The following is an 18,480-nucleotide window of genomic DNA, read 5'->3' as shown; positions in this document are numbered from 1 at the left end:
AGCCATACAAACACGTTTACAGTCTAGGGTGCAATAACCCTTTAAATAAAAGCTGAGAATGTGCACTTGTGGACCCGGATTGCGAATCTAAAACTGTGATGTACAGAGCCAAATCAAGAAAATATATACATATATCTTTTTTATATATATATCTTTAGTGGTTTTCAGCTGTAGACAGGAGCTATTCTTGCTATTATTATGGTGCTGTGTATTCTGGAAAGCAAACATGAAAAGATTTATGTTCCGCTGAGATTTGCTCACAGCTTGCTTGATTAATTAATTTACCACAAGATTTATAGCTACTCTAGCTTTAACAAAAAAAAAAAAAAAAACTAGAGTATGCAAGTAACATACCGATAAATGAATAAAACTAAAATCAGTGTGTAATTTGATTTCACTTTCACAAGTTTAGAAGATATTAATGTTCCAAGAAACCCCCATTCCCAGAGGTATAGCATCTCTGTGGGTGTACTGCACACTGTATATTATACTGTAGTTCCTGATTTGAAGTGATGGTTTCTAAATGAAGATGTTTAAACTGAACAGTCTTACAAATGTTATTTGATGTGGCGCTTGCAACAGAGGAAATATCACAGAGCTTGCATATAAACACTCTGAATTGTCAAGGATATAACTTGAATAGTTTGGAAAAATGAAAATGAAATTACCTGAATATACTGCAGCAGAACCAATGAAGCATGATCAAACAGTGCTTCATCTATGCAAAGAAAATGCCCTAATAGAATACCTTACAGTTATATTCGTAAGATATCTTAAGATATTTGAAAAACACAAAAAGCAACAGTAAAATCCTTGTAATTCAGTGAGGAAAACGTAGGCTTGTGGTAAATAAATGAGCTATTTTCAGCTGAAATGTTGCAAAAAGAATAGTCAACAAGGCATTAGATTCATAAGTGTTAGATTCTCTCAGTAGCACAGACGAGTAGGTAAAAGTAAACTTAAATCAGCATGCGACACACACACACAGCATGCTGTACGCGTTGGCTGGTTAAAACACTGCTTGAGGCAAATATGTGTGGGGGCGTTTGAAAAGAGCATGATTTAATGGTTTCAGGCCTTGGCAATCGTGTCAGGTTAAATACTTCATGCAGCCACCTGGCTCTTGACCTCTCCTACAGCAGGCTTATGACTTTACATGCCATCTCTGTACTACTGCCAGAGGCAGTTAGAGTCCTCTGCCATCTAAGATAGCAGTGTGCTGTCCCCTAAGAACATAATAAGAACATAAGAATACACTGAGATGAGACCAGCTCATCTAGGCTTGTGTATCTGTAGACAGTTATGTTACTATCAGTAATCATACTGATATCAGTACTTATCAGTCATTATTACTAATGTAATTGACATTATACATTCATCTGTAATGGTAAAGTAGCTAAATGCTGTATTCAAAATTTACAGCTTATTGTCATTTATGTCTCATTCATGCCTCGAGCCATAACTATAGGACACTACCCAGATTAAGCCTGAGCATATCAAACAAGTATTTAGAATAAATGTATTGAAGAGAGATACTTACTCAGATGTGGATTGATTGGTGCTGCAAAAAAATGAAAATATGTTACATTAGAAAATCTAAACCCGTGTTTCTTTTGCATTAAAACAGTGAAATGTGATGTTTAAGGCTTATGCTTCACAGTCTCGTTCCCATTAGAATTGCATTAAAGAAATCAATACACAAGTTCATCAAGAGCACTTTGTTTGTCCCTGAAGCATACTGTAACACTCAGCCTAATAAACGCTTTACAGCCTCTGGTGTCCTGCAGCAGCACCTCTGTATCTTTTATCACGCTGCGGATTTATGGAGTGTAGAGGCGGAGGGAGAAACCCGTACAAAGGCTCTTAATTGAATTCAGAATCTTCCGAATCTGTACCAAGGAGAAAGCTCAACCAGTCAGTCCTTTAAAGGGGCTCTCCCAGGAAAGTGAGCAGGGGACGCATACGCGCACACACAAACACAAACAGGCACATGCACACCACGCACGCACGCTCACTCACAGAAACTCTCACACAAACACACGGACATACTGAATCACATTCAGTATGATACACTGACACGCATACGTTCAGGGGGTTCAAAATGTATTATTTTGTCCAAAAGTTAAGGTATCCCCCACATGGTCTTAACAGGGGGGTCAATCAATGTAATAGAAATTGAAAGGTAGTGTTGATGATACTTAAAAAAAAGTATCATCAAAACAATACGGTTTTGAGGTCACTTGTAGTAGAGACCCAGAGTGTTGTGGATAGCACCATGGACAGTGCCAGGTGCACTTGAAACAGGGCATTAATGAATATTAAGGCAAATACCCAATTTAAATATTGACCACTGGCTTAAGAAATAACATGCAAATCCCCTTTCAAAGAAACTTATCAAAATTTAGTTTTTTTTTTTTTTTTGCAAAGCCAAGTGCTCTATAAAGACATCTTTTTTGGAGAGTGTATTATAAAAAAAAGGGGTCCATCATCCCATTTGTAAAACAAATCGATCCTGACATTTTCTCAGCCACAATACCAAGCTGTGGTTTAATTTTGGTTTTTTTGCCCCATATCTTCAGTATTTAATGAGTTCAAGAGTGCAGAAAATGCCAATTAATCATTTTATTTTGGCTTAGCCTTCTATGGATGTGAATAATAAAGCTGTAATTAAATAATCCCTCTACGTCCAGGTGCACCCCTTCGTCTACCGATTAGAGGCTCATCCCAACACAACCTAAAACAATCTAACCTCCTGGATTTTGTCCATAATAGAGAATAATTCTGAATAAAAACCTGAACTTGTTCATTCAGCATGTTCCATGAAACCACAACAAAAGGGCAAAAATAAGGGGAGGGGTTTTTGTGTTCAACAGTTCAACAACATTCTGATTCTGCAGGAATAATATTTTCTCAACCCTTTGAGGTATAAAACCACAAATATGTGATTAGCATGTTTTTAACTGTACTGGTCTCACTCTCCAGCAAGCTAAACACTCAACTTCAGTAGAAGCAGGATGTTGTTTTGGATGTTTACTGAATCAAAGGTGTACGTGTAGTCTGTAACATCACTTTCAAAGTAATTGCAATCACACAGGAAGCAGAGACAGTATCTTCGGTCCTCTCTCATTAAAAAGCAGTGGAACGTGCGCTGGATATCAGCAGTGAGAGCCACTGCATCCTTCCAGAATCTCATGTGTGCTATTGAGATTGAGCCCTGTGAGCAGCCCATCATTAAGTGAGACTCCGTCAAATGGTGCACTGGAGTCAAAGACCAAAGGGACCAGAGTGAAGTCAGACGTTAGTAGGCATACTCATGGTTGTTGGGCAGGTGTTGCTAGGTGACTGAAAGGGTAAGGGGGCAACCCAACCCATTGTTGGAGCTATCTTGGTGGAATTATTTATCATAATTTGGAGAATCCTCAAGTCATTGAAAGATGCAGCTAGCTTGTTATCACTGGTTGTGTGACAGAAGACTGACTGGCTCAGGATCTCTCCACCTGGTGGCTCACATAGGCTCTCTGTGGATATCACTGCTAGATGGTCTTCACTTAGTGATGAGTGTGTGAACTTTTCCTTAACCGTAGCATAGCTGGTACACAAAGTGTGGTAGGACAACCATTTTCAAGGATAGGTGTCTTGAATGTGCTCACTTGAGATGGCCTATGTGCTTCGCCAAGGCACACATCAACAACAACCACCTATCCCAATTGCAGTTTCCGGGCAAACAGGGCATTTCTTGGACCATTTATCTGTTTCCTCACCTTGTGTACTTAAAGGATATCTATTGTCAGCTTTTGGATCCACAGTAGGAATCTCATCAGAAATGCATCTACGATGACTGTGGTGATGAGCTGCGTTTGGAGTCGGGATCTCTGTGAGATTGTTGGGGACTTAGTTGCACTCGAGGAGTGGAGGAAGAGGAAGACGTATCTTCTCATCTATTGATTCTCATCCTCATGATGTAACCACATGCTGTTCAGCCTGCTGTCCTCTTGAGTCCAGCACATGTCTTCAGTGTATATGGCTATGGGCTTCCTTTGACCTGTAAGATGCTGAGAAACTCTGTTCTAACAAGAAAGCGATTGCTCTGTTTGTCCAGAATAGTGTATATTCTCCTCAATTCTTGGTTGTCACCCTTTAGGGAACACGTTGACAAGACATGCTATCTTAGAGAATCCCCTCTCCACACACCTCAGCGCACTTAGAGAAGACTTCTTGGCCCACTGTTTCGTCGTCTCCCTCCCTGCCATGCTCTGAAGTGGGGGGATATGGCTTGGACTTCCAAGGAGCTGGGCCAGGGATGAGTGCTGAAAGCTGGAGAATGCTCTCACATTCTTTACATTCCATACTGCTAGCTTGTGGTGAAGCAGCACTGGAAGCATATAGAATTCTGATTGAGAAACTGTTCGTATTCTTTAAGGCTCTTCTCTTCCTCTGAAGGCTCTGAACTTCTTTAATGAATGATGGGACACTGCTTTTCAAGAGATCTGAATCCCTTAATCTGAAGAACAATGCCGTTATATCTGATGTGTGAAAACCGATGTTGAGGTTAGAGGATGTCCTAAAATGTACCGTAAGGGGTCTCCGTTTTTCTCATGATTTAGTTACCTGTGCGTCCGAGAGCGACCGGTGTAGCATTTCAGCATTTATTCAAATAACAGACACCACCTTTTGTATTTTTGTATTAAATCATACAAAATCACCGCCCATTGACTAATCAACTTGGAAAAGGGCATCTCCATTCCTGCAGGACCCCATGGAGCTAGGGGGTGTCTTCACAGGGCAGTAATACTGTCAAAAGTGCCATGAAATTGAGTTCGAATATCAGCTTTTGTAATTAGAGTTTGAATATATTCGTATATCATTTGCCTATAATTCACAAAAATAAGCTGCTTATTGTCGGGCGCAATATGCACGTGACGCTCCCTCTGAACTGGCCTGCGCGTTATTTTCCACAAGCGGGCAGTAGAACAGAGGACATCGCTGAACTTTCATAATAGGTTACTACATCTGGGGAAATGGTTGTGGCTCTACGTCAGGTCTTCACTTTGCATATGCATGCAATTTCATTTTAATGTAATTTTCCATAACTCTGCATTTATTAGTCACACTAATAGGAAAATGATTGTTTATGGGAAATCCCTGTTTATTTGTTAACACAAAAACTATTCAAACGGCTAATACCTGTAGCCTAAAACAACATAAATTACTTACTCTGTTTAGTTTGTTTAACTTATTTCATCATGCAATTTTATCAAAATCTTCAGAACAGAAAGGAAACATAGGCTGCCATGGGTACATTATTTAGCCTAAATTGTTAGCTGACCAGACCTGTTGAACGAAGTGGAAAAAAAGAGACTGGCTCGCGAGGCTAGGTGACCAGTAATGTTAGGTGTCCATGGAGCTGAATGTATCACCGGAGGTTATTGGCAAGGAAAACCAGACGATCCACTTGCTCTGGGTCCAGGGCAGAACGTTTTTGTTGACAGAGGAAGTAACGTTAGCACAGGAAATGAACTTTGCGTGCATGAACATGATTCGCCGCATGAAATTAAAGCCTGCATGTTAACTTTGCGTGCATGAACATGATTCGCCGCATGAAATTAAAGCCTGTATATTCATGTTAATTGCAAAACGCGGGATCCAAAACTAATATTCGAATGTTCAAATTTAGGTTCGAACTTAAAAAAAAAAAATAAAAGATTTTCGAATAGTTTTCGAACTTCAAATATTTTTTGACAGCCCTACAGGGCAGAGATTATTTAGAGACCAACTCTGCTGGCATTCTTCATGGTCACAATATACATAAGATATAGATTCACAATGGAGGGAGCACAGAGCAAATGCAAGCTTCTTGAACCCGATGCCTCCATATCTACCTTAATTATGGGACAGTGACTTCCATCCATCCATCCATTTTCTATGCCCTCCAGTACACATCAATCATATTTCATAATAGGTGGTGGGGGGTGCTGGAGCCTATCCCAGTGTGCATTGGGCAAGTGTCAGGGATACACCCTGAACAGGTGGCCAATCTATCACAGGACACACACACCATTCACTCACACACACATACCTATGGCCTATGAGTCTCGAATTAGCCTGCCTGCATGTCTTTGGACTGTATGTCTTAGGAAACCTGAGTACCCGGAGGAAACCCACATGGACATTGGGAGAACATGCAACAGAAAACACACAGACAACCCCAGACCGAAATTCAAACTTCTTGCTGTGAGGCGACAGTGCTACCCACTGCACCACCGTGCCACCCCGGGACGGTGACTTAAGTCCCATAATTCTTGAGTTCATGAAAAAACTTGTGTGTGATTGCTTCAGGCAATATTTGAAATATATTGTATCAAGTGTAAGCTTTAGAATAAGCTCCAGAATAAGCAGTTGTCACATTATAAATAAACAGTAGGAAAATTTGTGAGAGTGTAGACGTATTTGTTAGTGGTGGTAAGGTAAATATGGTATTAACTAACAAATTTACACTAAGATTAGCAATCTTTTCGCAAACCCTCATCCCCAGCTTTGTTGGTGGCAATTATGTTACTTTTTGTTTTTTGTTCTTCATATCCCTCTATTATATCCGTCCAATTCAGTCTTTTTTCCTCAGATGAGAAATGCACTGCTCGGGTACTGTCCATGCTGCACCGCTATTGGCTAATTTTTGCCAACACCTCCACTTTTATGGGAGCACGCACATCACTTGATTAATCAAGCCCGTGTTCACTTAGCAAGTTGATAACCACCTTTGTGATACCAGTTAAGCCTGATTGCAGTTGCCAGGTTTTGTGAAGCCAGCTAACGCAAAGAAACCCTGGGCATGTTGAGCTTCCTTACTGTACCTTTCTTCCTGTACTAATACCCCCCAGAACATTAACTGAGCATTCTAATGGTAATGCAACAATTACTACTGGTAATTGAAAGCATTGGAAAAAAACACTGACTAGAAAAAAAAAAAAAAACATTCCAAAAACCTACTCTTGAAAGTCTTAAAGACCTCCGCAGCTCGCTGAATGGAGGCTTTTCTGGTGCATGTTTCCAGTCTGGCCCTTTTCGAAAAGCACAAGCTTAATCCCATCGCCCGTTCTCTTTACCGTGCTCAGTAATGAGAGAAAAGGCCAAAGATCTCAGAACAGAAAGACGTAAAAGGTTTTTTCCTGGTTCGTGACAAATAAAAGAGCAAAATGGATTTGCATAGGAAGTTAACGGATTAATGCATTCCTTCCAATATGCCACCAGATAAATTTATCGGCTTATTCAAAGGGGAAAAAAAAAAAATCTTTCAGAATATCCAGTTAATCACGTGCCGGAATCTGATAAATCCAGTTCTTATTAACGTTCATAATTCAAAAAATGAATTATTTTACACATCATTGCTCAACCTAGATTAGTAAGAGTGCCTTTGCTCTGCATTACCACACTTTGGGGCGCAGGGAAAAAAAAAAATGTTATTTATCGTTCTCTTTTGTTAAACCGTAATTTAAAACCATAACACGGTGCTATCCGTCAAGGTCGCTCATTTTTTTTCCCACCTAAGTCGTTACTCTTTCTGTTGATTCTGAAGGTCAAGTTTATTTTTAAAAAGATGCCTTGTTGAATATTTATGATGTGCGGAAAAAAAAAAAAAAAAAAAACGAGTGTCTTATCCCTTAGCATATTCATGAGTGAGTCGGATTTGAATGAGAGGATGACGTGAGGTTTGCCTGGCGCACAGGAAAGGGACAGGCAAGACCCAAGCCGGTGAGCCGACCCTGATTGCTGTGAGACTGCGAGATGTGTAAAGCTGCAGCATTCCTGAATTATTCAGGAATCAACCACAGCAGCATTCGGGGACAAGCCCACTACTGTTGGGGGGAGGAGGGGGTTGGGGGCGGGGGGGATGGGGGATTGGATTTTCAAACGTAGTTCAAAAAAATTAAATAAATAAATAAATAAAAGTAAATAATTAAAAAGGAAATAAATAAATAAATGAACGAATGAAACGAACGGGACGCGAAATAAAAAGGTACTCGTGTTTCAGCCGCGTCCAATCAAATATTCAGAGGGCTTTCCGCGTCGCGAAACCTCCTGCTCTTAAAATTCCTAAGTGCTCACTCAGAGACCACTGGAGCTATCCCCTGCGCTGCTTCTGATCTTGGCGCTGACTCTGTCGGGAGGGGACCTTCTCGTACGGACGCGCGCACTTTGATTCCGGGCTAAATTGAATTTGATTCGACGCGAAGCGAAGTGACGCGGAGTCACCGGATGCTCATTTCCACCGCTGTCACATCTGATGCCGAGCGGGCAGGTGAGGTGCCTTGATTCCGCGGGAATGTAAAAACCAAGGCCGGGATTCGGCTGACGGCATCGAGCAGCGGTTACGGCGTGCGCCTGATTGGTTTGCGCGCTGTAGTAGCCCGTGCTGTAGTAGCATTGTTGCGCCCAATGAAATGCTTTCTCTGCCCTTTTCGAGCACTTTTTCAAGAAATGCTGAAAAATCTGTTTTCTAATTTCAATTGGATATGAAGGTTAAATTATAACTGAAAGGTAAATTACTGGCAATTATTTGAGAGAAAATAATTTACTGCCCCATAAAAAAATTATGAAAGAAGTCAGAAGCATAAGTATCGCAATTAATACCAATTTCAATGACATTACCAGGACCTGAATCAGAGGAAATCTAATGTCTTTTTTCACCAAAGAAATGCAATCACACTAATGGCTTTATAAGCCTAATACATATTGTAGCCAATGTTGCCAACTTTACTCCACGGAAAGTAGCTAAAGTCACTGGAATTTGCTAAATGATGTCATGCACTAATTTACATATTTAAGACACTACCACACTCAGTGGCATATGAAACTACGTATCTCACCGTTGGACGGTTGACTGTACCTTCTCTCTGCACCCACTAACCAGCCACTGGTATGTGAGCTGTAGAGCGACAGCGAGCGCAGGAAAGACTGCAGACCCACCGAGCAGCGTTGGCAAATTTTCCATGTCTGCTCCAAAATTAGCTAGATTTGTCGCTAGGCTCTTTTGAAACAAAGTCACTAAAGGGGTCTGAAAAGTCACAAAATCTAGCGATGAAGTCACCACGTTGGCAACGGTGATTGCAGCTACAGCTCCGTTGTATTCAGTTTCTGTTTAATTCCTAGTGAGAAAGTTCCATACCCCGTGTGCCCCTTTCATTGGCTCAGGGATCCAACAAGAGTCTGGCATTCTATATGATGAATGTAGGCAAAATGAATCCCATCAATTCCAACTACCCTATTACACTGGCCCAGTCAGGCTCTAATGCACACAGCCCTTCAGACAGCCTCAGCGCCAGTGTGAACGTTTCCCTCTGTGACGGGGGGGCATAAAAAAAGGAGAGCGCTTACTGCTGTACTTGATCATCCGGACGGCGGAGTCGCCTTCCCCAAATCGGGTTATGGGGGTGAGGCGCACCTCGTACGCCTCGGGTCTGATGAGCTCAGTCAGATTGTAGGTGATCAGCTCTCCTGTCTGGATTGTTCCCTCCACGGGGATCTCCTGCTCCCACCACCTCTGCTGCCCCGTCTGGAGAGGAGGAAAAAACACAACTGAATACAAGCAGGGCAAGAACCAGGACCAAAAACAAGTGATGCTATAACCATGGCAACAAGTAAAACAGTGGTATAGCGGGCGAAATCCCTGGAGCATGTTTCCTCTACAGACAGCATGGTTTTATGAATTTACCAGCCCTCTAAAATATTAATTTACCAGCCCATTCAAATCTCTGTAGGTGAGCACAGGTTTCCAGAGGTGACTTACAGCACAGAAAAATGAATTTTGCCTCCAGAAAATCTGAAATGTCAGCCCCCGCCACATATGAACAGCAAAGGCTACACGGAAAATGTTTTATGTATGTCCACACTGGTGAAATATTTAATTTTACACAAGGTACTGTACAGTTCCATTAGCGTCAATTTCTGCAAATATTGATTCCTAGTTTTCTGCTACTTGCCTAATGGAAATTATCAACGAGCACAAGAAATGCAAAAAGTTATTTTGTGCGAGTAGAAAGTAGAAAAATAACATCTTTAATTCTCACATCTGAACAATTAAGCTTCTGGTTTGCTTGAAGTGGGACTGACTAAAATTACCTGACACTTAATTTATTGACAAAAAGCCTTTTGGAAATACCGTTCTTGGTTGATGATTTGCACACAAATAAAACTCACAAATTTACAATCCAAGGTAATTTTACTGTGATACTCTAACAGAAACATTAAATAAAAAGGCAAAAAATAACAAAAATCCATTGCAAAATTAAATTAAATTCCAATTCAGTGATTTAGCAGATGCTTTTATACAAGCATCTTCCAAATTGCATTTCACATAGTTAGCAATCACCCCAGGAGCCACAGATGTGCAAATTTACAATCATAAGTTCCAACATCAAGGTGCATGCCTCAAGACCTAAAAGATAAAAGGCAAAAACACACCACCCACCAATAACTCAAATGCAGTATTACAGTGGATAAAAAAATACAAAATACAAAACCATCTACATCCCTCTACCGTATCAAGTTGAGAAAAAATAACAGAATTTATTGTTTAACTTCATCCTCGGAGACTGAAAATGCACGTATTTTACCATTCGAAGCTTTGGAATGGAACTGAAACACCGCACCCCATGACAGATAAAGCAACCCTCTGCTAACCGGGGATTCAAAGGCGCAGAAGACCCACCGAAAAACGCCAAGTTATAATAAACAAACCGTCTCACACGACAATGTTTCGGATTCAACTGAATACATTTAACTCAGCATTGTTTCCTTTTCCGGGCAGTCTGAACGACTGAAACGAATCATTTTCGTAAATCTCCCCCCCCCCCGCCTCGCTTCTTCTGCTGATCTTGAATCAATCGCGGTTCGTCTCCGGAGACGAGAGCCGGCCCGGGTTTCTGGCGCGGGCGACGTGGTTTTTTTTTCCGTTTTTTTTTCAGCCGGGGAGGCGCGACCCTGGGCCTCCCGCCCCCCCCCGGATCGGCGGGAGGCTCTCCCGGCAGCTGCGAGGCCCCCCGATCGCCTGCCAGCCCGGACCCCGTTCCAGCTCGGTGGGAAGGAGACGAGAGCGCCGGGCTCCAGACAATATGCAGCACGCCCACGGCGGGGACTAATTATCCGCGCGCCGACTGGGAGTGCAATCAACAAATCACAGCCCCGCGCTCGGGCTCCTCCGCCGCTCGGCGCGGCACGCGCAAACAAAAACCGCGTCTCGCATAACGAGAGCCATTAATTATGCACAGGAAATATTTTGGCTCCCATTTTCCTCCAGAATTATATAATAAACCAATGAAGGAATAGTAAAAAAAAAAATCATTCATTTTCACCATCTTTTTTTGTGAAAACATCAGCTTTGTTTATTTCTACATCCGCATTTACCCGCATCATAACTTGTTGATCGACACCTGGATATTACCGTAGCCTGATCATCTGTTGAACAGCACTGTGATCCATTACAAAGGCGTATTGTATATATGGCCAAACAATACATGCCGGGCTGCATGTTGCACATAGGAACATTCCCCACGCAGCACAACACAGGGCCAGCATAGGATTAACCAGTCACTGTTAGAATATCTTAGTGCCCAAAAACCTTGTTCTGCCCATCAAAACCAAACCTTTATTTTCATTTAGAAGATATACTGTGTTCTATAAATGGTGTTTTACAAATACAGTATGTAAGATGAGTATTTCTTGTTTGAGCAATGGATATGTAGCAGTAGATGATAGAAATAATTTTTGATAACTTTTTAAACATATTGTATAATTCTGGGAAAGCATGGGGGCAAAGTGAATTTGTTGCATAATCAAAAACCTTTCAGAATGTGTACACTTACTTACAGTTCCCAGTAAACTACTCTCACTTCACCAAAATTCACAATTTGTAATCACCAAAGGCAACTCCTTCCTCATAAATACCAGCCCCCCTCCTATAAACAATTTGGCTTTATAACCCTTCCTGTGAGACCTGAATTAATTTTAATTAAACTTGAACTGGCATGGTTCGGACCTGTCTGCGTACTGCCACTACACAGCATTTGAGAGCAGCTGGTCAAGTTCAAAGCCAATCTTTCCTGTGAATACGTCTCCAGCCCACAGACCCCCAGGTGGTTTTTTTCCATTGTGCGCTCCTCAATAAACACACACACACACATGCATGAACGCACACACAGACAAACACACGCACACACACTGAAACACAAACACACACACACACACACGAACGCGCACACACACACACACACACACACACAGACAAACACACACGCACACACACACAAACACAAGCACACACGCACGAACGCACACACACACACACACGCACACGCACAGACACAGACAAACAAACATACACACACACACACACAGAAACACACACACACACATATGCACAAAAACATACATGCACAAATGCACACACACACACAGACAAACAAACACACACTCACGGACGCACACACACGCGCGCGCACAAACACACACACACACACACACACCACTCTCAGGGTTCAGAGCATGGTGTTTACTGCTTGGCAGAAAAGCCCCCTGGCTTGTTCACTGGGGTTACTATCTTATACACCCACTGAGAGCTTCATCTACCTGCACCATATGGCATTCAATATGGACCTATCTGCGCAAATGAAATCCTCCGACGCCACGTACATAAAATCACCCATAATCATTTAAACAGGAATAGTGAAGGGGTTCATAATGATCCTCTGCAATGCTGACCGTTCCAGTATTTATGCAGTAGTCGCCATCACCGTCATCACTCTCTACCACTCCACACTGCAATTCTATCCCAACTTCCATCTTTCAGCAATCTCTCCATCTGGTTATTTTGGTTTACAGTTTATTGCATTTTCCCCTCCTGGTGGGGCAGTCTACGGAGAGTTCTTCTGCAGATTCATTACAAAAGGTGCCAGGCTAAGGATGCTTTGATGGATTGATTGCCAGAGCAGTTTGCCTGATTTTTACAGGAACTTGAACTGCAGGGAGTATTCAAATAAGAAAGTGCGCGTGGGGATGGGGTGCAAATTAAATCTATTTGTAAGCAGAAAGAAGCTTTGAAATGTTACGGAACACATGCAATCAGGCGAGTCTGCATAATAAACATTTCATCTGTTAAACTCACAATCACTCTGCACACTTTGTCCTACACCACACTCACACAAGGACTCATACGCAGTAGTAATATTCACACTGAAGCCGCCAAAAATAGCTGCCATTGGTCCCCACTGACCGGGACGATATCCTCATGATTGTGAGACTGTTCATGACTCATGTACTCAAATGCATACTCCTCATTATGGTTTAAACATGAACATAAACCCACTCATACTCCAACATGTAGTTACATATACACCCATATGTTCACTCTGCACACACATACACTACATTTCCAAAAGTATGTCGACACTTGAACATCACACCTGTATGTGATTTTGAACATCTCATTCCAAAACCATGGGCATTGATATGGAGTTGGACCCCCCTTTGCAACAGTAACAGCCTCCACTCTTCTGGGATGGCTTTCCAGTAGATTTTGGAACATGGCTGCGGGAATTCACCATTCAGCCACAAGAATGATGTAGGGCACTGATGCTGGGCGTAAGGCCTGGCTTGCCGTCAGAATTCCCATTCATCCCAAAGGTGTTGGATGGGGTAGGGGTCAAGGCTCTGTGCAGGCCAGTCTAGTTCTTCCTCACCAAATTCAGCAAACCATTACTTTATGAACAATGCTTTGTGCACAGGGGCAGGGTCATGCTAAAACGGGAAAGGGTCTTCCCTAAATGGTGCCAAAACCTAGCCCAAACCATGAACAACAGCCCCAAACCATTATTCCGCCTCCACCAAACTTTGCAGATGGCCAGTATAGTTGACACTATGCATTCCGCCAAACCCAGATTCGTCCGTCAGACTGCCAGATAGTGAAGCACGATTCATCACTCCAGAGAACGTATTTCCACTGCTCCAGAGTCCAACAGCAGTGAGCTTTACACCACTCCAACAGACACCTGGCATTGTGCACGGTGTTCTGCTCGGCCATGGAAACCCATTTCAGGAAGCTCCTCACAAACAGTTCAGTGCTTGTTTATACTTCACAATAACAGCACTTACAATCAACTGGGGCAGCCGGAAAGGTGGCATCCTATGACAGTGAGCTCTTCCGAATGACACATTCTACTGCCAATGTTTGTCACTGGAGATTGCATGGCTATATGCTTGGTTTTATGTACCTGTCAGCAATGGGTGTAGCTGAAATAGCTAAAACAACATACTTTTGGAAAAGTAGTGTTTTATTATTTATTATTAGTCAATCCCAAATACCAAACAGTAATCTTGGTTGTGAAGAAGAAGAGATAACAGTAAACAGGAAAGATTAATTCCACAGCCATCCATGTTACATATGGCATTGGTGCTTTCACAGACCAAATGTCATATTTCTTATACATACAATAAATTTCATGTACAGTACTACACCTACATTTGTACATATGTAGTGGGTGTAGCTCAGCAAGTTTGCTAGTGAAGTGCAGTAAAGGTGTGGTAAACCAAAGGTCTTGTAGCAGGCTGTCGTGACAGCACTCTCTGGCGACACAACCGTCAATTAGAAAATAACGATGTTAGCTAGGGGCAAGTTCACCTTTGGCTGACTAGTAACATGTTTGCCTATGTAATCTTTGGATGAGTAAAAAACCCAGGTCCAAATCCCACCTCATATCTGCACATCCCTTAGTCTAAGGCTGTTTTCCATGTTTTGGGCTCTTCCAGTGAAGGCAAATCTTAATGCTACAGTATACAATCACATTTTTATAATTTTGTACTTCCAACTATGTGGCAACAGTTTTGGGAAGGCCCTTTCCTGTTTCAGAATGACAATGCCCCCGGGTATACAGCGAGATCCATATTGAAATGATTTGGTTGAGGACGGTGTGGACAAACTTGCCTGGCCTGCACAGAGCCCTGACCGCAACCCCATCCAACACCTTTGGGATCAACTGGAAACCCAACTGCGAGCCAGGTATAAACTACCAATCAGCGCCTGACCTCACTAATGCTCTTATAGCTGCATGGAAGCTAGCATAAAGCTTTCCCAGAAAAAGTGGAGGTTGTTATAGCAGCAGAGGGTGAACCAACCCCATATCAATGCCCATGATTTTGGATGAGATGTTGGATGTCAGGTGTCCACATACTTTTGGCCATATAGTGTATTTACATCCACATACGCATTCACAGAAACATATACCCCTTTCACACAGAAGAAAAAAGGAGTTTTTGAGACGGCTTCGATACCACACTTATGTCTGTGTGAACACGTTGCGACGGCTTTTAAAATAGCGCATCGAAAACGCCTCTCCCGGTGTTTTCGAGGCGCCTCGACTACCGCATTTCTCCCGTGGGAACGGAAAGCAACATTGACGACTGCTTTCTGGGCGGCGTTCGAATTACGTTACAGATGTGCGTTCACGTGCACCTAACTCTCAGCCGACACACAGATCATGTACTGCTGCACCCAAATACCAGTTGACACATGTATTTCATTTCTCTCCTTTGGTTTCTTTTGAAGACATTGAATCTTCTTCTTTTTTTGACTTCGTAGTCTCTTCGCCTACGCCTACGGTCCGACTCATATGCGCTTTGTAGCGCACAGATAGTTACATTGTAAATGCATTGAGAACTCGAAAACTAATAGCATAAAAAAATGCGACCACTTGCACTTCAAAATGTAACATGTTTGTTTGTTTGTTTGATTGTTTTGCCGGAAATTACAAGAAGATTGCAACGAAAATAAATAACAAGTAACGTTATAGCTTTGGGCCTACATCAAGTGTGTTACTATGGTAACGAAACGTAAACAATTCATTCACGAGAGTTGAGTTCTACTGTGAGTGAAAGGTAAAGACGGCATTGAATACCGCATTACAAATTCTGTGCGAAAGGGAACCTGTTACCGCATCAGAGGTGGCTCAGATGCGGTATTAGCTGTGTGAAAGGGGCTATACACATGCCCACAGAGAAACGTGCCAATGAGTTGCCTTGTATTCAGCTCAAGTCTCCTATACATTTACAGGACACTCTCCAGCATGGCCATTCTGCTACTGACAACTAATTATATATCTTGACCTCCCCAAAGGGATTGAATTTTGCCCTTAGCAGACTGATTTTGAAGGGGGAAAGTAGTTTTGATATATATTATCACATGCCGGAGGGTCTGCATCTTCCTCATCAGTATTCTGCTCTCCATGTTTGTAATGAGAGGTGGGGGTTGCCAGAGTGTGGCTTCATTGCAAATGTGTTCGGCTCTATCCTCTTGAGGAAGGTGCATTAGAACCTCTCCTCTCCTCCAAAGCACCAAAAAGGGAAAATAAGCCCAATTACTGTAAATAAAAGAAGAACAGAAATGTATACAGGAAACACACGGTAGGCTTGCAAACACAGAACTGCAGATAGCAATGTTACCCTTTCATGTAACCGTATATTACTGAAATAAGATTGACCCCAAGATGTGTGGAAAATTACATCTCACTCCAATAAAGATAGAAAAAACTGGGAAGGTATGATGCAAACCTGAAGGCGAGCAGGTCAAGTGTTACTGTGATGGGGACATTTTTTGTTCCATTTTGAAATAGGAAACCATTTTCAGCTAAAGAAAACCTGTACCATACTCAAGAATAATTTGAACAAAATGATTGGAATGCTTCCATTACACACACACACACACACACACATTCTCCTTGGGCCAGGAAGAAATAGAGACGGTATTTAATATAAGGTAGAAAATTCAAAACTTGATCTGAATATTTGTTCACAGGAAGGCTGGAGGAACACAATTTACATGAAAATAATTTTCAAGGGAGATATTGATTAAAAAAAAAAAAAATCATTTCAACTGCATAAGTACAACAACAACAACCACAAACAAATCTCCAAGGCCGCTGCAGGTTGTCAAAGGAAGCAGATCACCATTCTGGCACAGCATTTGAGCCCTGTAACCCCACAATTGAGCTGTGATATTCTAAGAACACTAGCTGAACAGCTTGAATGGAGAGAGAAATCCATCAATTCATCATCCCTATGTGGCCCTGCAGGTTCAAAGGATTATTTTCAGAACTGGGGGTAATTAAAGCAAAGCTCCAGAGATGCTAAGGACTCCAGCACAGAAGAGAGGTACTCCTGAGAAGCCCAGAGAGCGTTCTACAAATGGTAAAGGCCCCAGATGAGCCAAACTTCTTGAACCTTCTATTAGATAAGCAAAGGAGTACAACAGGGAAGGATCCGCTCGCTGACAGAGGGCTGTGTGATGCCTGTTGGGCCGAACGTCACACTGAGCCTTTAGTGTAGTAATATTCTGCCAGTGTAGTCCAAATTCTGAATGTGACACATACAACTGAGCACTCCAGGGTAATGCATAATTGCCAATATAATTGCGCCGCACAGGGACGGGGAGTTTGTGTCTGTATTCCATTTCTCATGGCTAGCGACTCCTCTGCTCATATCAAAGGACGGAAATCTGCACACGGTAGCTCCACAGCCCTCCTCCACAGTGACTGCACAGTTGTGCAGTGGATTAACTGGCTGCGAGCATGGCAGGGGACACTGTTTTTTGCTTGAAGGCAGTTTTAGCTTAACCTCAACTAACTCCTAATTATCTCTGAATTGGTACTATTTAATCAAACCTCAAAACGATTCTGCTTTGTTACCTCACATTTTTGAACCTTTAAAGCCAAACAGTGGCACATATAAAGCCATGCCTCTTATAAAATGTGTGATACGACTGATGACTTGATCTAGATCTTACTCTCTCGTACTGCAGGCGAACAAAAAAAAAAAAAAAAAAAAAAAACATTATCTGCCGCTGAACATTTTGCAGGGCTGCACATTTTTCATGGTTACAGTGTCACGGCGCGCCTCTCCTGCTTCCCGAAAGCCAAAAGGGGCCCTGTCTGGCGGGCGGCACGCATTTTGATCAGCGGCTGCTTTTTTTATTGGTCAATTGCATTAAGCCATCGCGCTAACACCATAAACGCATGCTGTATCGCGCAGGTGTTGTTCTTGGCCTGTGCACTTGGACGCCGTTGCCAGGGCCCACAACGAGCGAAATCCCGAGCGCCGCAGTCGCCGCAGCCGGAGCCAGCGCGAAAAATTCGAGCGGGAGTCCGTTTCCCACCTCCCCGCTCTCGCCCCGATCTGGGACAAATCAGTGCCGACCGGTTAAATTGCATGCAAGAGCAGAGCCCGCAGATATATCAGCAAGCCTGTCATGTCTGTGCTGCTCACATCAGGATCCAATGCACAGTCCTCAGCATTGCCCTGCTTCCATTTACTGCTTATTGTTTTCTAGGACTCCGGTTTCTGTTTCACACTCGGACCCAATTGGGAGAGATTTTTCTTCTTTTTTTTTTTCTTTTTTTTTCCTCTGTCATGGCTAATATTTCAAGAGTTCCTTATCAGAGA

General features: G+C 42.4%; 1 protein-coding gene across 2 annotated transcripts in view; it reads right to left on the bottom strand.

Moving 5' to 3' along the window:
- LOC118230858 (MAM domain-containing glycosylphosphatidylinositol anchor protein 2-like) overlaps positions 1–18,480 on the bottom strand; it is a 137,436-nt gene that overhangs the window by 18,466 nt on the left and 100,490 nt on the right. For both annotated transcript variants that reach the window (XM_035424269.1, XM_035424270.1), the window contains exons 11-12: positions 9,373–9,550; positions 1,541–1,561 (exon numbers count right to left, since the gene is read on the bottom strand). In XM_035424269.1, coding sequence (XP_035280160.1) covers positions 1,541–1,561; positions 9,373–9,550 — 199 coding nt within the window. The remainder of the gene's footprint in view (positions 1–1,540; positions 1,562–9,372; positions 9,551–18,480) is intronic.

Source organism: Anguilla anguilla, chromosome 6 (assembly GCF_013347855.1).
Source record: "Anguilla anguilla isolate fAngAng1 chromosome 6, fAngAng1.pri, whole genome shotgun sequence".
Classification (NCBI taxonomy): domain Eukaryota; kingdom Metazoa; phylum Chordata; class Actinopteri; order Anguilliformes; family Anguillidae; genus Anguilla; species Anguilla anguilla.
This window is presented reverse-complemented; position numbering and strand designations above follow the sequence as displayed.